A 21475-nucleotide genomic window follows, 5' to 3' on the forward strand; every position below is an offset into this window, starting at 1 on the left:
CCAAACCTTGTCCTCAAGGCAAACTGACCTGCATGTTTTCATTTCAGCAAAACCCTGTTAATCAGACATCAATTAAAATCATGTGTGCCGAATTAGGGAAATGCCTAAAACTTGCAGGGCTTGGAGGACCAGTGCTGAAACACACTAGATTCCCTTTGACTTTACTTGAAATAAAGTTCCCTCGTCTGACACCATGACTCAAGCTAACTAGGGACAGGTTCCCTACTAAGCCACCGTGGCTCTGTGGGTAGAGCAGCTATCTTGTGATAGGTTGACGGTTCAATTCCAGCTCCCTCCTGTGAGGGACAAATTGAGTTGGATGATTATAATATATTGAATTGGTTAAACTTAAGTTGGATACATTTTATAAATTCAGTTGGATAAACTTAATTGAATTGCTTGTTACCTACAGAAGCAATTCAATTAAGTTGGTTCAAATATTTTCTTTTTAGAGTGTGTTTTATAGTTGATCCACCATCCTTTGTCGACTTCAACTAAAAATCAACTATTAATCAGACCTGGGCATTTTAGTCATCAGATTTCAACCACAAAACAACATTGATTCAATGACAGTTTCAACGGTTTGATTGGATGATTGTTTGATGGTTGATTCACCGTCATTTGTCGACTTCGACCAAAAATCAACGATTCGAACTATTTTTCAACGTTGATTTATCATTGTGTGCTATCTGGGTAGAGTTTAATGGAAGCATCTGTCGTGCAGTGCTGAATGACGAGAGGCTGTCAGGGTGACAGAAGCCAGATCCAACATGAAGACCCAATTTGTCTGCCGTGTACAAGTGAGGAACTTGTGATAAGACATGTACTATCAGATCCACTGACATCTTGGATGGACGAAGCAATTATGGTAGCAAGTGGAGGGAAATCTCAGCTGCCACAGCGTCCTCTCCCCAGAGCACAATGGATTTGTTGTATTTACACGAGTGAATTGACCAAGATATCTTACCACTATCCACTCTGTCTCTCCAGCTGTTCTGTTGAGTTCTGCTGCAATGTTTTTTTCTGCTCAGTTCTGTATTTTATAGTAAAGCTTTTATATTGGATTTATTGGCTTTCATTTTACATGCCAGTTTTAAAGTACATAAAATCTAATGAGACTTTTTAATCCATTAAAAGGTAATTTAATTTTTAATTGCACCACTATGTAAAATAATCCCCCATTGGTATGACCTTTCCCTCATTGTCCAACACACTTCCATGGATATTCATGACTTTTTCCTATAGGGGTTTTTCTCCTTTTTTGTCGTCTTTTCTTGGAAAATCATAAATCCCCTGCCTTAGAAATCATTCAAATAAAATAAAACAATGTGGCCTCTTCTAGCTTTATACACATTTAAAATCTCACTCATCATTTTTTTTACAGTGTGTAATTGTTTATGTCATCTGTAAGTCAAAGTATAGAAAGATGGACCCATAGTAATTTTTTCCAAAACATAAAAAAAAATGGGATCAAGACTGCAATATTAATGTCATAAGAATGACATTAATATTGGCATAGTATATTTATATTGCAATATAGTATGCAATATAAAAAACTTTATTTCAAACAAGAAACATTTAGGTGGACAATAAGACAGGCTGTAGAGAACAAGATAGAAACATAAATATAGTATGTTAGGGCATCATAGAACATGTAAATTACATGAATAAAACTGGTGCTCGATGGTTGTACTTTTTCAAGATATAATTTGGAATCCATAATCCAGATATAATTTGGATTGAAGTTTGCGCCTTACTAGCATCTGCTACCTTATTGGTGGAACTAATGCAACATTTATGATTAGTGCTTCGGGGTTAGCGCAACTAGCTTTTCACCATCTATCAGTTGTACCTGTTTCCTGTTGCCTAATCCTGGATGACTTGTCGCAATTGATGGAACAATGAATGTTCAGCCATCAGCTTGTGATGTTAAGCTCAGCTTGCGTTTCTCTCTGAGTGGCTTAAAATGAAACGTTTGGAATGATGATCAGATAGAGATGAAGTGACATGACACCAAAGATGCTGAAAAACCCTCCAATGCAGCTAAAACAGGAAAAAAGGTAGTAAAAGACTAATCATTAGTTATGGCTTACTGGCAATTCACAAGCAGTTTTTTTCTTGTTAAGAATTACAATAATCACTTCAAAACTTATTTTTTTATTAACTCAGGTTGTCTTTATCTACTAAATTTGGTCTGATGATCTGATATATTTAAATGTGACTAAAAAGCAAAAAACTGGAGAAATTTTTAGGGGGGCAAATACCTTTTCACCACACAGTGTTCTGACAGAAGTACAAAAATAACTTACATGGCACATGCCTATAAATTTCACATAAAAAGACCCAAAGATCTGAAGCCAGAAGGTTGCTTCTCTTTAGGGAACAGTAGAAATACAGGGGTTGGTCTGTAAAACATTTAGAGGAAGGAAAATCAACCAATACAAGTCAAAATAAGAACAGTTTTAAAGCATAAGAATTTGAGAGATCCTAAAATATTCAAAAGCATTGGTGTTATATATATATAAAAAAAACTTTTTACCGACTCATCTCATTGAACAATAACATATTTTACAACATATCTGTTAGAAACTGTGAGGCTCTCTCAGCTGCTTTAGGTGAAAGGCAACCGACAATCTGATAAAAGGCACCAAGCACAGGTTCCAAAAATCTTAGCTTCCCACTCTGTGCAGGGTTCTCAGGCATTTTGACACCAGCATCTAACGGTTCAGCTGCTCCCTCTGGATCCCTGGCCTCTGTAATCGTTTGCCTCTCAAGTGCCTGCTGGCGCGCAGTGTGCATTTTTAATCATAACAGTAATCCTCTTACCTTTCTACAGTTAAATTTCCAGGCACCAAAACCTACATTGACCCTGAAACCTACGAGGACCCGAACAGAGCTGTCCATCAGTTTGCCAAGGAGTTGGATGCCTCCTGCATAAAAATCGAACGAGTTATTGGAGCAGGTGAGCCCATCCTCAGCTCTTCCCGTTTACTTCCTACGTGCTCTCATACATCATGCTGACAGGCAAATATTTACACCTTGAATGGGGACACAGCTTCATGCATCTTATATTGATAGAGCAATTGCAAGGAGGGAAAAAAGTTCATTGCAATTAATGTGTGGTCTGCGTCTGGCAGAGGCAGTCGCAAAGATAACTGCAGGTGAGAAATTGCTGCCACATGGGTTTTACCGAGGCGGTCAATGACAGTATCTATGCATCTCTAGCATGTCTTATTATAGGTCTTGGTTACACTCCCCCGAGTATAACAAGGTGTTGTACTGCAATTTGTATTCTGGCACTGCACAGCTGCTTTATCTCAAAATACACTAATAAATTTGTCATTGTGAAGTGTGTGAGGTTTTTCTCTCCTTTTTCTACCTACTGGGCCCCTTCACTCATGACTGATTTCAACCCTCGCAGGAGAGTTCGGGGAGGTGTGCAGTGGTCGACTGAAGCTGCCTGGAAAGCGGGACGTGTCGGTCGCCATCAAAACACTGAAAGTGGGCTACACAGAAAAGCAGAGGCGGGACTTCCTGTGTGAGGCCAGCATTATGGGGCAGTTTGACCATCCCAATGTGGTCCATCTGGAGGGAGTGGTGACAAGAGGTGGGAATATGTCACTGATTTGGAGAAGTATTCACATTTGATGCTTTTGGATCATAACCAGGTTGTAAATTGAGCTTAAATTAAAAAAAGGAATAAACAAAGCAAAGGAACAGCACAAATAGTTTTGTAAGTAAGTCACTGCTGAGGTTGACCACCCAAATGTTAACAATTTATAACTAGAGGGGATCAAGGAGAGTTGGGACAAAATGTAAATATGGTTGACCCCTGGGAATGCCATTTGCCTATCCGAAGACCCAACGGGAGGTCTGTTAATATTTATTGTGACAAATTCCTTAGTTTTCCTCAATCCAAATGGAAACAGGCTAGTTTGAGTGATTTGGGTGCCCAGTCCTGTTTCTTCTTCATCAGGGCAGCCACCGCACACTTGAGAGTGCAGCACAAACTGGTAGTCATGCTACATGTCCTTACAAGTGGTGTTTTAAGCAAAGCTTAAAAAAGATGTTTATTACAGTGTCTAGGTATGTTAATTGGACCACTGTTACCTCAGGTGTGACGTCAAACTTCAAAGGTAAATGGTATGCAGCATAAATCACACCAAAGATATTTATGGATGGCTGGCAGGAGAGTCTTAAAAACCTGGACTTCTTTTATGAAGAAGTCCAGCAATACTTACATCAACCTCATGGGAGTTCTCACAATTAAGCTTAAAGAATTAAGCTGCATATTTGTGAATGGATCAACATGAACAGTGGGCCTACTCACTACTTTTTAACTCTTGCAGTTCTGCTCTCTAGGTCCTTTGATCATGGGATGAAAAGTCTGATGCAGTTTTCAATAAGCTGTTGACTCTAAGATTTTGACCAGCTGGCTAAATTAGCTGCACATCCTCTGTAACATTTTCTCATTTAAAGACTCTAATAACGGGAGCAGATGGTAACTTTTAATTAAAAGCAAATGAAACACAGCTATAAATAACTGGGAATCAGTTTTGGCTCAACCATTGTTTTGTGAAGTATTATGAAAGCAAAATAGAAATTAGGTATTCATTAATCATCTGCTCTTCCTGTTTGTTTTTTTCCCATCTTTTTTTTCAGGAAAACCGGTCATGATCATCATCGAGTACATGGAGAATGGCTCATTAGATGCTTTCCTCAGGGTGAGTATCACCTCCGAAGTCAGCGCACCATCTTTCCCAACTTTTTTCTGCACTTTACCAAAGTGTCCCAGAGAGCAGGGAGTCTGCTGTGGGATCGGGGCTCTGCATAAATATCATAAATCTTGTACTAAAGCTTCTGCAGCCTTGCAACCTAAATTCTCCCCTCTGGTCAGTGAAGATGGCTGACCTGCTTGTGTTTCTCTATGCGTCACAGAAGCACGACGGTCAGTTCACAGTCATCCAATTGGTGGGAATGCTGCGGGGCATAGCAGCGGGAATGAGATATCTGGCTGATATGGGCTATGTCCATCGAGACCTGGCTGCGCGGAACATCCTCGTCAACAGCAATCTCGTATGTAAAGTCTCAGACTTTGGCCTGTCAAGGGTGATAGAGGACGATCCCGAGGCTGTCTACACAACAACTGTGAGTCAATTAAAGTGCTCGCTCTCCCTACCAAGCGCCTTGTCTGAATTCTCTAATCAAGTTGCTGCTGGTGCATGAAAATAGAGCAGAGTAAGATGAGCATGTCCAGGTAGACTCTGGCTCTGTAAAGCCAACTTCACTTTATAAACTGTTCAAAAAGACGTTAATCAGAAGTGTATTTATTCACTTATAATGTATGGTCAGGAACTTTTAAATCAGAATGTTGTTTCTTCATATATTCAATGAGAGTGAATGTTTAGATGAATGGAATACTAAAACACAGTGATCAAAAATAAAATTAAAGTTATTTAAATTTAAAGTACATTTGCAGTTTTGCCCGGTAAAAACCATCATCTTGTTCTACAATGTGCTTCCTACAAAGGGCCTGGACCCTCGGTTATTGAGAAACAATTGCTTGCTGGAGGTGTGGACTTTGTGGAAGTTTGGATGAAGATTGGATTTCGTTTTAACCAATCACTAATGCTTGACCTTAATATGTGTAATGGCCAAACTCCACTGCATGAAGATTACCGGAAATTGCCTCGTCAGAGGGTTTTTTAAAGCGCGTAACGCGTTTAGTGCGAACGCACCATTAGGGGGTTATCCAAGCGGGTGACCCGTCAGGTCTTCAGTTCGCCAAACCAAAAAAAAAAACATAAATCGGCGACCTGCCAAGATCTATGGGAAGGATCAAACTCCACTCATTCATTTTTAGCTTACAGAAAAAGCATCAAGCCGCCAAATAACATAAGTAAATTGGCCGATAACATTTAGGCTTATGCGTGCCCACCCCCACAAACTCACACAGAGGTCCGCTATGTTTGACACAAAAGATCTTTTTTTCTCCTCAATATTGTTAATAGTCAAGAGAGTTGGATGATAAAGTAATCCAAAAATTATTGTTTTCTTTTTTTACGTGCCTACTGCCGTACAACTGCGGGCGCCCTTGTGCTCAGCTAACTACACACGAAACAATTATGCAGAGGATGGATAGATATGACAAAATCACGACTAGTCAAATATTTGGAACATTAAAAAAAAAAAAAATAGATGTCAAATATCCTCCAGCAATGCCAATTCAGAGAAGCAGGACAACCCAATGGTTCCAGCGCATCATGACGTTACGGCGCAGCTGCGCTCTCTGGATGCTGTGGGTCTGAAGCCAAAAGGTGCAGATTATATTTGCTGCTTGTTCCACAAATTGTGCAGGAAAGAGATTTGTGAGTGAGACAGATAACCAGCCAGACAGCTGACAATATTTTTGCATTGAAAACAAAATGAAAAACTCCACGATTAAACTTTAATGTGCTTGTTATTTTACAAACAAAAATGAATTTGAATGTTGAAAGCTTGAGACTCAGGCTCAGGCTTTCAGTGGCCATCGATATTGATGGCTGATTGGCTTTTGGAGGAAAAAATATAAATATCCACTCAAATTATTTTTCAACTCGAACAAAAATGATCTGCACTGGCAACGTGTGGGTGAGCATTTACCCGCTCTTACGCAGGGACACACCCACAAATGCTTTGCTGTGCAGGGCAGAGGTCAGTCCTGCTTCCTTGCTATAGGTTTTCTCATGTCCTGTTAAAGATCATGATTCAGCACTTATTCTATTGCCTAACACCAAATAATGCACCGTAAGCTTTTCAGCATCCTCAAGAAGTATTGTCTGAAGGAATGTCAGACGTATCCTGTGGGTTTCTTATCCTTGAGGACAGACACACAAGCACAAATGTTTTCTCTGGTGGGCAGGGGTCACTCTGCTGAACGCTGTGCATCAGTAAGATATTCTGTTTAAAACTAGAGGTAGTTAAAATATTGATAATCTAATTCAACATGGTTTAGAATATAGTATATTTATTTATTCACTTACAAGTAAATGATTCTGTTTCTATTGGCTAATTCAAAGAGGGGGGCATCCAGTCACTAGATGGGGAGAATTTCCGGTTACCGGATGTGAGGGTGGGGGGTTTAATATCCTTTAATCCATCAAACTCCAATTAAAATTTGACAGAAGGGTGTCCATATAATTCTCTCACTGCAATAAATTAATATTTATGAGGAATTTTATTAAGTGGAGTTACTTATTAAAACTTGTTTTTATTTAGAGCCTTAAGTTTTTGTAAAGGTGTAGCCAGGGCCGGCCCAAGGCGAAGCAAACTAAGCAGCCGCTTAGAGGCCCTGGGGCCAGTAGAGCTGATTTTTTCTTTTTTGTAATCATTTTTGTCATTATAATATCAAAAACACATAATTTCACTATGAAGTGATTTGTTTTTACAATAATATATATTTGATAATGTATGTAGAAATGATTATTTTATTGATAAAAAGAAAATAAAAATAGCTCTTTGGGGCCCCCGGTCGGCCGCGGTAGGTACTGCACGCTTCGCCGGTAATATGAGTTGCCATGCAGAGCATCCAAACGCCCAAAGCTCCCGTCAGAAGTTAAGTTAGCAAATCAATGTTTCAAAAAAGAACTTTTTCTTCAGGGAGGGAGAAAAAAGAGGAAGAATAGAAAAAAGCCAAGATAAAGGTTTGTTTTAATGTGGCTTGGTAATGTAATGTTTATCAGAAAGATTAGTGGAGCTGCTAATAGAAAATTAGCTTGATAGCGACCTTGAACGGTCCAGTTCAACAGCCAAACATTTATGGTTGGGTCTTGGTGTTTGTGTGAAGCTCAGTTTTAACTCTAAATGAGTTGATTCTCATGGTTGGGTTTGCATATTTCTGAGGTATTTTTGGCTTCAAAATGCCGTGTTTGATAACAACAATAATTAAAACTTCTCAATGTTTGATATTGTCTAGCAAAATGTTTTGACGTCAGGCTACATAGCTGCTACATCGATGATCTATTCTATGAGTTACGAGTAAGAGAAATTTATTTAATCAAAGAATGTCATGAATATGTGTGTAGGGCTGCACCGATTGCAGTTTTCTGGCCGATACCTGGTTACCGATCTTTAAAAAGCCTGACCTGCCCATTTTGATTTTGGCTGATATCATTTTTTTTTGTCTGAAATGTTGTTAAATATAACAAGAAAGACGGTGAGTTGGCAACAGTGGGGTGAATATTGTTAACTGCAAACATGCACACATGACCTGGTTGGTCTGTCAGTCAAACCTCTCACTGCAGAGCTGAAGAGGACAGAGGCTGATTTATAAACCTTTGCTGATGGAGATAAGATCAGGAGATAAGATGAGCTTCACCTGTAAGTATTGGCCAATGACCATCCCCCAAAATTAAGGAAATCGGCGACCATTTATTTTCAATATTTATTTTATCGAAAATAAACTGATTTATTTTTGATAAATCGGTTGGAGAAAAAAATGTATCCTATTATACATGTATATAATGTAAACAGCACTGCCAGAGATGCAATAAGTTTATAGCAGGAGTGTGAATGATCTAATGATCGGACTGTTGATTGCAGCCAGTCCACATTGTTAGAACTAGAGGGCCCCAAAACCAAATTTCGCTTAGGGTCCCATGGAGGCTTGTGTGTAGCAGAGATTAGATCTTTGACACTGAACCAAATTCATATCTAAGCAACATTTGAATCTGCCCCTACATACTCGGGTGTACTGTGGGCATTCCATGAACTGCGTGTACTGTCCGCGGTCGGTTGGGTCTTCATACTCGAGTGTACTGATTATTTAAAATTCTCTTGTGAAAAATTCCTTTACTTTACACTGTCCTAATGGGAACTAGCAAGTTTGATGAACTATTTGGGCACCTAGCTCTGTTTCTTCTCCATCTGGGAAGCCTTAACTCACCTCAGTGTGGGACAGAGAATGGCAATCACATGTCGGTTCATCCGGCAAAGACAGTGAACTGCTGCCCGGAGCAGCGCTGTATCCTACTGCTGCCAGAGGAGCAGCAGGAGGCTGCGCTGCCTTTAGTAATCAGGGATCCATTCAATGAGCTTTGTACAGTATATTAATTTGTGCTGCAATCGAAAATGAGCACATACCCGATCATCTTATCCTTGCGGTTGTTCGAAAAAAAAAAAAAAAGTCACACTGAACTTATTGGATCACCTCTCTGCTCCGCTGCTGATGAAGTCTGGGATGATGTCTTCTTTTTTGTTCTTATAATTCTGCATAATTCACTATGACAATATTTGCGTGACTATATAAAGCCTGTTGCTGTTAAGCATTTTTGCTTACATGTCTATCACGTCCCTCTGACAACTTTATGTTGACTCATGTCATGTTGGCGTCAGCTTTAAAACAATATGAACTCATATAACGCTTATTCTCAACCTTATCAGACTGGTGTCACATGAAAACTAGTTTGATGTGAACACTGTTTCCACCAGGTAGTTTAATGTGCGACACCGAGTACGTGTACGCTGTCATAAAAATCTATTCTTGCACGGACATGTCCAGCGGACATCTGCTTTGAATTCGAGCGGACCTCTGCAGTGCGCCCGAGTATGTTGGGGCCTTTAGTTTGACTTCTATGGGTCTCAACAGGTTGTTTGCTGAGAAAAACACTTTTGTCATTCGCTACTTACTAGTTATTTTTGATGGTGCAGCTTGAACACACAAAAAAAAATTAAACCACATTTTATGTTACATTTTACTGTAACTTTGCCGACCCTCCCAAAATTGCTCTCAAAATATTTCCCCGTTTATGGTCCTCCCCAATAATGAGATGGGATTTATGCTCCTTGCCTGGTTGTTCTCTAATATTCTGTTGGTCTTCATGTCTCAGATTAATTAAATTCCACAATGATGGACTTTATTTATTAGTTGCTGATAACAGTTATGTGCTAATGTGCGCTAATATGTTTATTTATTTATATATTAATCATGATTGATCAATTATCCTAAAAGTAAAAATTTGACTTCAGTTTTTTTTACTGCAGGATAAAAAACTTTACCTTTTCCTGAGAATGAAAGAAATTGTAGAACTGCCAGTAAAAAATTATAACACGCTGCTGTAAATACTTATGACTTCCTGTACTGAATGTAAAATCCCTTCAGAATTTATTTGAGTAGATTATCTTCATGAATTTGTTTTCTGTCATTGCTTTACTTATTATAGTAATAGAGCATAATAAAATATGAATTACCTATCTCCGCTTGTTCAACCTTTTTTCTAGGCTTTCTGTTATTTTTCAATGTGTCCTCAGTCCTCTGACATTACTTGTCATGATCGTGTTCCTGTGTGTTTATTTTTGGAGTTTTTAGTTTTCAGTTTGCTTCCTGTGTCTCCGTGTCTTCCCCGTTGATTGTCTCCCAGGTGTGTCTCGTTCCCTTGATTACCCCGTGTGTATTTAGTCTCACCTGTTGTCAGTGTTCTTTGTCGGGTCCTTGTCTTACATTTGTCTAATGTTCATTGCTGTCTACGTCAGTTGCTTGTTGTCTAGACTCTCCAGTGGAACTGCCAAGTTCTGGTTTGAGTTCGCTCGCATGTAGTCCTGTTAGTCAGTTGCTACCGGCATTTAAGTTGTGCACTTGTCTCCTGCCGTGCTGCCTGTCTTGGACTGTCTCCTGAGCTGTTTATTATTCATTAAAACCATCATTTCATCTACATCCTGGGTCTGCCTGCGTCTCTCCCCACCACCAACGGGCGTACTGACATTACTAAAGACGACTTGCTGTTAAATAGTAGTTGTTTTATTTGTGAGCAAATTCAGTAAAACAAAGCATTTTTTGATTAAATGGTGAGAAGAATATTAATAATTCACAACATTTCTGGAGATAAGATGCTGCATTTAAAGGTCTTGGTTGATAAATGTTATTTCCCTGGAGAAAGACAAACATCTTTCTGGTCCTTTTTTTATGAATGAGACCTTGAGCTGTAATGAGAGATGTTCATTAACATCTCTGTCAGAGATGTGTAATAGGGTTAACATCTAACATAAGAGGAAAAAATTCTGCAATAATTATGCAATGATTAAAGCATTACTAAATACAGCTGGATTTTTAAGTAGCTAATTATGTCATATAACTGGTCAAACATAGTGGGAAATATGTTGTTAAGGCTTTTAATGACTAAACAGCAACATTAACCTGGGGGGTTTTCCCCAATATATGCATGAAATGTAGCTTATGTAGCTTTTACAATCCATGAAGCCTTTTTAAGGAATATATGCTTGTACCTTTCTCTGACTTAAAGTTTGTACAGATTTGTTCTGGCTCAATGTATAATTCTATAATTCTATATAAACTATATATATATATATATATATATATATATATATATATATATATATATAAACTCTTTCTTTAATTGATGCTTTAGGGGAAACTGTAGGATGTCATGAGTTTAATTTCTACCTCAGCTGATTGCATGTGTTTTACCGAACAGGGAGGTAAGATTCCCGTCCGGTGGACAGCACCAGAAGCCATCCAGTATCGTAAATTTACCTCTGCGAGCGACGCGTGGAGTTACGGCATCGTCATGTGGGAGGTCATGTCCTACGGGGAGCGGCCGTACTGGGACATGTCCAATCAAGATGTGAGTAACTACAGCCAGTAAACAGCTAACATGTTTACTGGCTGTAAACATCATATTCTGTTTATGGATCACCTCATAACAAAAGGGCATAAGAATTTTAAAACTCTCAAAGTGCTGTTAGGATTTATTTTAGACGTGGAGACACTTGTTTTGAACTATAAATAAGATGTCAGTAGCTCATTTTATCTTTTACATTTTTTACAGAGGAAAAAGGTTCTAAATGAAAATTTTGACCAAATGGAGACTGATTTTAATTACAGAACTGAATCAATTTTCAGGTTTTTATTTTTTTTAGATTTCAAAATGTAAATTTTAGCCTGAGCATTAGATCCTTGATTATATATTTTGCTTTATTGTGATCAGACATAAAAGGAACACCTGATTACTTTAAACCAAAAGGTGAAACACCAGAATTCTTTCCAGTTCGTTCACATTGTGTGCATAGCAATGTAAGCCAGGCCTCGTCCACAGGAAGTCCAGTAAAACTGCCTGAACTCTGGTTGAAAGGTTAGATGAGAGCACATAGAGCCAACAAAGACAAAAACAGAAAAACAAAAGTCTGATGAATGAGAGTTTCTTCCCCCAGGGAAAGAAGTTCTGTTATATTGGGTTGCAGTTCTAGAACAACGTATGGTTAGGTAGTAATGTTATAATACGGGGTCCTGCCAGGCTCTCAGTTCACCCACCCACATAGACTCCAACCCTTTCTAGAAAACAATGACATTGCAAACATAAGTGAATGAAACAAGTTCCTACACAGAGCTGCTTGGCTCATCCCTCCAGACAGAGCACACCGTCCACATGATCACACAGTGGTGGCAGCATCATACTGTGGAAGTGCATTTCCAACAGGGGACTTTGTGAAAATTGGACGTCTTGGAGCGACATACAGGACAGCCCTGGAAGAGAATGTAAAAAAGACTGCTGAACAGTTTTCCAGCAAACATACAGATATGTCACTATTTCCCAAAGTCCTTTATTTGAGAATCTGCTTAAAGCGTGACACTGACAGATCCTCTGCAGCCACTCTGTCTGAGCTTGACTTATTTTGCAAAGGAAAATTGGCAAAAACTTCAGGCTGTAGATATGCAAAGCTGGTAGAGGCATACTTCAAAAGACCTGCAGCTGATACTGCTGTATTGACTCGGAGCAGCTGAATGCTAATGCGTGCCTCACTTTTCAGAGTTTAATCTGTGAACACTTTTAAAACTTTTATAAATCATGTTCTCTTTTCCTTGCTCTTTAAAATTAGGCTCCAGTTTGTGTTCTCTTGTCAAATAAAATACAGAAAACAGAAAGTAAAATTAATCACAAACCAATGTTGATACAAGCATTCATAGGCCCAGCTGAGAAGTCTAAGATTGAAATGTGCCAGGAATGGAAGAATGTGGAACTCCCTCAGATCTATGCATAATTATTCATAATGAAGTCCTCCCATTAACGTGGAGAATCACAGAGAAAAATCCGGTTTGTTGAGCGCTTTTAAAGCTGTCTAACAAGGCCCTCGTGGGAGCTGCTCGGCAGGGACGGTAACCTTGGGCTTAATTAGTTCAAGAAGTCTCGCTGCAATCACGCTTGCCTGAAGGGAAGCATCTATTAAAATGAGAACATGAATTTGGCTGCGTTATTAATATAAATAACAAAGGTGGAAAACACTTGTCATGCAGCATGCTTTTGATTTAAATGTCTGTGAAGGACTATAAATACTACCAGAATGAAGCAGCTACCATGAATGCTGTGAATGCTGTTTTATTTCATGGACAGAAAATTGAGGATGTGATTTTAGGAGCTCAATGTAGAAATGTGTGTATTATATATATATATATATATATATATATATATATATATATATATATATAAGGGCTGTATAAATAAATCGATTTGGCGATATATATCGATATTTTCCGCCCTCGGAAAGTATTGATTTTTCATCCACGAGTATCAAACCGTTAAACCATAGGGGTCCATAGACTTATAGGTCTTTTTAATGTCTAGTTTGTTACGGCGTAGCAGCAAGACTCCGCCTCCCTTAGTCTCACTTTCAACTTGATCTTAAAGTGCACATTATAAACTACACACCAGTTTTTAAATTGTGTTAATAGCCCAAGTATAACCGGAGTTATGCTAAAATAAATAAACCATATTTTTCCGAATGTCAGAGAAATGTCAAAAGCGCCGCCATTCCCCGGCTTTTCCGATTATGTAAGAAGGAATCAGCTTCCAAACGTACAAAACGAAATGTAAAATCTTCAATAAATAACGATGGACTATATTTTGTTGCTGAGAAACGAAGTAAAGTTGCGCAAGTAACAGTGAAAAGAGAAGTGGAACGGAGCAGCTGAAAGGAGTGACATCACGAAATTAATGCAAATTTCGACTGGTAGCATTCACTTCATAATTGGTTTTTAGCTTAGCGTTTTCTGTTCTGTATATAAAGGATTACCTGAAGAATGAACATGATAACATCCGAAGCGGGCGCGCAGCAGCAGCGGCTCTGTGATTTGAGCAGGAAGACGAAGAGGAAAAACCCGCAGCCGGAATCCGCGGCGCAGTGAGGATTTCCATGGTAACAATGGCTGATCGATCATTCTTATTAGCAACAGACAAAGAGTATCAGAGACTGAGAGTACGATGAGATCCTGGCAGTCTGAGAGGCAGCTACTCAGAGATCCAAGCAGGGGAATAGCGGCGCTGCGTAGCTGCAGAGAGTCGATCATTACGGGGTGAGGCGGAGCCACTACTTTAGCAGCTAGTAGTAAACAGCTTACAGCCACGGCTAACTCCGGGAGCCAAGGTAGAAAGGCCTTTTCCCCCATAGTCCAAAAGACTGCATTTGTGGCTGCATTTTTACATTTTACATTTTGCAGCCATTTGTGGCTGCAAAATGCAGCCACAAATGCAGTCTTTTGGACTATGGGGGAAAAGGCTTTTCTTACCTTGGCTCCCGGAGTTAGCTGTGGCTGTAAGCTGCTTTCTTCTAACTGCTAAAGTCGTGGCTCCGCCTCACCCCGTGGTGATCGACTCCAAAAGAAAAAACATAAGTGCAATCATTAGCATATTGAGAGTCTACAGAGGCTGATAATCTCCCCACTCTGCTCCTGGATTACCGTTTAAACTTTTGAGTTTTATGTCAAATCCACATGACTTAAATGACAAAAACCAATTCTCTCACTGCATCTTTGATTAATTTTGTCCAGCTGCAGACTGTTAGACTGTCCAATCAGTCGGGTATTGTGTAGTTGGTGTAGTTAGTTAACTGAAAATCAGTTTTTTGTTAACTAAATTCAAGTCTATGGAACACAAAATGTCACTAAAATCACTCTGTCCTTCTAAAATCGTTCAGAAAATCGTAGTGAATTGTATCGCTCAACAAATATCATGATACATACCGTATTGTGACCAGAATGTTGTATATTGTATTGTATCGTGAAGTTATTGTATCACTACAACCCCCATATATATATCAGTGACGTGCGGTCAGGGGAGGCAGGTGAGGCTCATGGAAAGATAATATATAATAATAAAATATAATAATAAAATCATTTATAAAGATATTTTCACCCTGTGGTTTTTACTATAAATTACCTATTTTTCATTTAATTTAACCAAATCGGATGTTATTTTTCTTCAAAATCGCTGAATTTTCGCATTTTCCCATTCAAATGGTTAGAAGCGAAGCCGGTGAGGCAGCAGTGAGCCTCACCTGGGATTGATCAACCTCTCGCTAACTGCACCGGTTGCCATTCTATGAGAGCATGCTCCTCCTGTCTGTACGTCGCCAATAAAATGGTTAAAAACATTTAATGTATGAACTGATTTTCCATAATTTAGCTTATGTATTTAATGTACTGTGTTTTTATTGTCACCAACTGTGTGTGTGACGGGTTTTGTGTGCGGAGGACCGATCAGAAACGGCAGAGAACAGATTCGAGGTGAGGTAGGCAGTTCTCTTGCCTCATCACAGATAACAATCTGTTCAAGATCAACAAGAGTGCACAATGCGGTTTCTAGGTGGCTCAGTGTACCAGTTCAGGCAAAACACTCTGGCGAAGATGTGCAGGTAGCCAGTTGCTCATATACTCCACCAGAAGATGACAATACCCAACAGGTGCGTCTAGTTAGGACCTGTTGGCACGCCCTCCACGACCCTGCTGTCATCCAGCGCCCTCTGGTGGATGATCTGGAATAGAAACCAGCAGACCCACCAGCCTGGTACCCAACAGTACCCCCCCCTCAACGACCGCCACCCGGCGGTCCAGAAGATGTAGAAGGTGGGGAGGAGCGGAAGTCCTTAATGAGGGAAGGATCCAAAATAAAAGAGCCAGGCACCCACATGCGGTCCTCAGGGCCATACCCCTCCCAGTCCACTAGGTACTGCCAACCTCGCCCTCGCCGGCGGGAATCCACAATCCGGCGGACCGTGTAGGCAGGGTGGCCCCCAATAACACGAGGAGGGGGAGGATCAGCGGGGGGGCACAAGGGACTAGAGTGGACCGGTTTGACTTGGGAAACATGAAAGGTGGGGTGGACACGGAAAAGGGGGGGGAGACGCAGACGGACGGCAGATGGACCGACCAGCTTCTCAATCTCATAGGGACCAATGTAACGGGGAGACAGTTTTCTAGGCACAGACTTTAATGAGATGTCTTTAGTCGATAGCCACACCTTTTGGCCTGGAACAAAAGAGGGGGCAGGTCGCCTCTTGCGGTCGGCCCAGCGACGATTCAATTCAGCTGTCCGGTCGAGGGCGGAAACCGTTCTGTCCCAGAAGGTCTTACAACGGCGGATATGGTGTCGCACGGAGGGGACGGCAATCTCCCTCTCATCAGCTGGGAACAGTGGAGGCTGGTAGCCCAACGATGCTTCAAATGGAGACAGACCTGTAGCAGAAGAGAGGTGAGAGTTGTGCGCGTATTCAACCCAAGGTAAGTAGGGGCCCCAATTAGTCGGGCTGGATGACGTGAGACATCTAAGAGTGGCCTCCAACTCTTGATTCATACGTTCAACCTGGCCGTTAGACTGAGGATGATAACCTGAGGTTAGGGAACTCTTGGCCCCAAGGGCCGAGCAAAAATGCCTCCAGACCTGTGAGGAAAACTGTGGTCCTCGATCCGAGAGGATCTCCTGTGGAATCCCATGTAGTCTGAAAACGTGTTTCACAAGTAACTGTGCTGTCTGAAAGGCTGAAGGAAGTCTTCTCAGAGGAATCAGGTGGCAGGCTTTAGAAAAACGGTCGATTATGGTTAATATAGTGGTCATACCTTTAGAGACTGGCAAGCCTGTCACAAAGTCGATGGCGATATGGGACCAGGGGCGTGTGGGTGTGGGTAGTGGTTGCAGGAGACCTGATGGGGGCTGATGGGATGCTTTATTTCTAGCGCAGGTTGGACAGGCTAGCACGTACTCCCTGACATCTTTCTGAATGGACGGCCACCAGAAACGTCGATTAATCAGGGCTACGGTCCTGCTGATACCTGGATGGCCAGAAAATGTAGAGGTGTGTATCCAGGTGATCAAGCATGCTCGAATAGAGGTGGGAACGTATATCCTGTTGTCTGGGCCAGTGCCTGGGTCAGGTTCCGTTTGCTGGGCTTGCTTCACTAAATCCTCGATCTCCCAGGTAACCACGGCCACAGAGCAGGTAGACGGCAGAATGGGGGCTGGCTGTTTCTCTGAATCGGCTGGCGAGTACAACCTGGAGAGTGCGTCGGGCTTAATATTTCTGGATCCTGGACGATAGGAAATACACAGGTTAAAACGAGAGAAGAACAGCGACCATCGGGACTGACGAGGATTAAGTCTCTTAGCTGACTTGAGGTAGGATAAATTCTTATGATCAGTCCAAACCAAGATGGGATGTTCAGCGCCCTCCAACCAGTGTCTCCATTCTTCCAATGCTAGTTTAATGGCTAGTAACTCCCTATCCCCAACATCATAATTTTTCTCAGCAGGGGAAAGTCTACGGGAGAAAAATGCACGAGGATGGGTCTTGTGATCGGTCACTGTGAACTGTGATAAAACCACTCCCACCCCCAACTCAGAGGCATCTACCTCAAGGATGAACTGCTTGGTGGGATCTGGTTGTATGAGAATGGGGGCATTAGCGAACAGGGTCTTTAACTGTGTGAAGGCTGCCTCTGCTTCCGGGGACTAGCTAAACAGAGCCTTGGTGGAGGTCAGGGCAGTTAACGGTTGAGCGGTTTGGCTGTAGTTTCGAATAAACCGCCGGTAGAAATTGGCAAAGCAGAGAAACCTTTGTAATTGCTGACGGTTCTCAGGGGTGGGCCATTCCAGGACTGCTCTGATCTTCTCATCAGATGGCCTCACCTGTCCGCCCTCGAGGACATAGCCCAGAAAGGTGACTGATTGTTGGTGGAACTCGCACTTCTCCGCTTTAACAAACAGTTTGTTCTCCAAAAGGCGTTGGAGAACCTGGCGGACATGATTCTTGTGCTCCGGCAAGTTCTTGGAGTAGATCAGGATGTCATCTAAGTAGACAAACACAAAGACATTTAGGTAATCTCTCAGGACACCATTTACTAGGGCCTGGAAAAAGGCTGGGGCGTTACTCAAGCCAAAAGGCATTACCAAATACTCAAAATGGCCTAAGGGGGTTTTGAATGCCGTCTTCCATTCATCGCCCTTTCTAATTCGGAGCAAATGATAGGCGTTCCTTAGGTCCAACTTGGTGAAGATGGTAGCCCCATGGAGGGGTTCAAAAACAGAGGAGAGTAAAGGTAAGGGATACTTATTTTTAATGGTTATCTGGTTTAATCCCCTGTAGTCTATACAGGGTCTCAGAGAACCATCTTTTTTACTGACAAAGAAAAAACCGGCACCCAGAGGCGAAGATGAAGGTCGGATTATGCCCGCTGCTGAGGATTCCTTTATGTACCTCTCCATAGTTTCCCGCTCAGGTCTAGAAATACTATAAAGTCGACTATTGGGCAACGGAGCCCCAGGCAGGAGATCAATATCACAGTCGTATGGTCTGTGAGGAGGTAGGGACGCGGCTTTGGACTTACTGAAGACCTGCGCCAGATCGTGATAATCAGCAGGAACTCCGGAAATATCAGGAGGATCCGCCTCATCGCCGTTTGCAGGGGAAGGACCTGGAGGAACGGCTGAGCGGAGACAAGTAGAATGGCACAGAACTGACCAGGAATCGATGTGTCTGTCGGACCAGTTTATATTTGGAGTATGTTGTTGTAACCATTCGAACCCTAAAACTAAAGGTGAGCTCGCCGCGGGAAAAACGTAAAAGGAAATGGATTCAGAATGATTGCCAGAAACTGTTAACTGGAGGGGTCTTGTCTGGTGGGTTATCTGAGGCAGAGCTTTCCCGTCGAGGGCGGAAACACGAAGAGGAGTGCGTAGGGGAACCGTTTCTATTGCCATTTGCTGAACAAGATTAATATCCAGTAAATTCCGTTCACAGCCGGAATCTAACAGCGCCGACAGAGTCATAGTGTGGTCTTGAAACTGAATGGTTGCGGGCAACAATAAACGAGGTGAGTCCGATCTACTTTGATGGTCCGCCAGTTCCCTCGTAGTTACTGGCGGACCCTGGCTTTTAACAGTATGGGGCAGTCGGCCACAAAGTGCCCTGCTTCTCCGCAGTATAGACAGAGCTTGGCCCGCATTCTCCGCTGTCTCTCCTCAGGAGTCAATCTAGCTTGGCCAATCTGCATGGGTTCTGGATCAGAAGGACCTTGCTCTCTCTCTGCTGGCACTGAATAGCAGGGAACGGGAAGTGATCGGGGTACTGCGCTTCGACTGCTTCTTTCTTTAGCCCGAGCACGAATACGGTTATCAATTCTTATGGACAGTTTAATTAAGTCCTCGAGGGAACCGGGCTCGTCTAAAGTAGCCAGTTTGTCCTTTAGGGAATCATTTAAAGCATCCAAATATGCACTCTTTAGCGCTGGGGTGTTCCAACCCGAGGCAGCGGCTTGGATGCGGAAATCAATTGAAAAATCAACTACAGATCTCTGCCCTTGTTTCATCTTCAACAGCGCTCGGGAACTCAGGGACTTATCGGTCTCTTGATTGAAAGCCTGTTTAAACTCGGTTAAGAATTCAGCAAATGAGCAGCCGTACTCGGGGGAGGAAGAAAACTTGGCTTCAGCCCAGTCTAGGGCGCGGTCAGATAGATGTGCAATAATATAAGATATTTTGGCAGAATCTAGGACGAATCTATGAGGTGAGTGATTGAATTGAATATTACATTGCATCAAAAACCCTCTGCATTTTCGAGGGTCTCCGTCAAACCTGGATGGATTTGGCAGCTGACAGTCGGAAGACGTGGACTGGATTTGGACTTGGACCCCGGAGGCTGGATCTGGAGACTGCGAGGGTCTTGGTGCGGATTCTGAAGTGAAGGTCTGGGGAAAGTGACTGCGGAGAAAACTGGTTAGCTCAGCCAAGCGGTTATTAGTCTCTGTCTGCCGATTACCCAGCTCCTGAAGTGCAGCCTCACGGTTCTGAATTAGCGGTTTTTGGTCATGTAGAGCTCTCCGGATTGTTTCTGCTGGGACATCCGTTTGGCCAGAGTGTTCTGTCATGTCGGGTTTAATATTCTTAGCCCACATGCAGAAACGCTCACAGGGAGAGACTGGTGTAAAGAACAAAGGGTTTATTGTTAATCAAACAAACGCAGTTCCACTGGCAATCAGAGCGGGTCTTCTTCACGAGGGGGGGGGTCCGGGAGCAACCGCTCACTGAAGGAGAGAGATGAGGTGAGTTCGAGACGAGGAGGGGAGAATAAACCCAATAGAACGGGAACGGAAGCTCTTACTTGTGGAGGTCGGGACTAGACCCGAGAAGGGGGGAAAAACCAGGCGGTGAGTTGTTCGAGGGTGATGCTGGGCAGAGAGACGGCGTTTCGGCGGGCGGACAGGTGTTCCTAGTCGGCAAGGAGGAGCAGGAGTGCTGGCTACCAAGGAGCCTCGAGAGGATTCCTCCGAAAGAAGGGGGGGAAGACTCGGGATCTTCCGGAGGTTTAGTCAAGCGTCCTGGAAGGAAGGATCACACAGGTGAGTTCAGAGATAACAATCTGTTCAAGATCAACAAGAGTGCACAATGCGGTTTCTAGGTGGCTCAGTGTACCAGTTCAGGCAAAACACTCTGGCAAAGATGTGCAGGTAGCCAGTTGCTCATATACTCCACCAGAAGATGACAATACCCAACAGGTGCGTCTGGTTAGGACCTGTTGGCACGCCCTCCAGGACCCTGCTGTCATCCAGCGCCCTCTGGTGGATGATCTGGAATAGAAACCAGCAGACCCACCAGCCTGGTACCCAACAAGTTTAATCTTTGAATTTACAAATACAAATTAGTAAACTGCGATTATAACTTATTGCTTTTTAGGCTGGCCAATTAAACTACTCTAACACAGAAGCTGTTAGAGGTGCTGATATTTTTAGCAGCAAGAGGGGCCCCTAAATCAAATTCTGCTCCAGGCCTCATGCAGCCTTGGACAGGCCCTGTAAATCTGCTGCTCTACGCAGAGATGCGCAACAAACAGGAGATTTAATTCAATGCTGCTAATGTGGCTTTAGTAGCTCTTCCATTTCATGTCTGTTGAGTTTTTAATCGTCACAGAGACTGTTCTGGTTGGTCGAGTTTATGGGACGAGTTTGTTCATGATCTCTGTGCGGCCGCCCGTATTAACTCCAAGTAGACGACGCATTTAATATGGTTTGATGCATTGTGTAACCGGAAAAATAATGCTAAAAATAATAATACAATAATATAAAATCAGCGTGATGCTTGACTCCGAAGAGCGTGGAAGCTCCTCACCGAGCTGAACCTGCATGATGAGGTTAGCGCTGCTCGTTATCCACAGACGGTCCGGT

General features: G+C 42.2%; 1 protein-coding gene across 6 annotated transcripts in view; it reads left to right on the top strand.

The window, feature by feature from the left end:
* epha7 (eph receptor A7) overlaps window positions 1–21475 on the top strand; it is a 206326-nt gene that overhangs the window by 165307 nt on the left and 19544 nt on the right. For 4 of the 6 annotated variants that reach the window (XM_017302237.2, XM_081602327.1, XM_017302239.2 and 1 more), the window contains 5 exons: window positions 2837–2962; window positions 3422–3607; window positions 4663–4724; window positions 4939–5148; window positions 11469–11618. In XM_017302237.2, coding sequence (XP_017157726.2) covers window positions 2837–2962; window positions 3422–3607; window positions 4663–4724; window positions 4939–5148; window positions 11469–11618 — 734 coding nt within the window. The remainder of the gene's footprint in view (window positions 1–2836; window positions 2963–3421; window positions 3608–4662; window positions 4725–4938; window positions 5149–11468; window positions 11619–21475) is intronic. The other 2 variants (XM_017302238.2, XM_008398595.3) reach the window with 1 other exon arrangement.

This window comes from Poecilia reticulata, chromosome 21 (genome assembly GCF_904066995.2).
Source record: "Poecilia reticulata chromosome 21, P_reticulata-male-v2, whole genome shotgun sequence".
NCBI classification, from domain to species: Eukaryota; Metazoa; Chordata; class Actinopteri; order Cyprinodontiformes; family Poeciliidae; genus Poecilia; species Poecilia reticulata.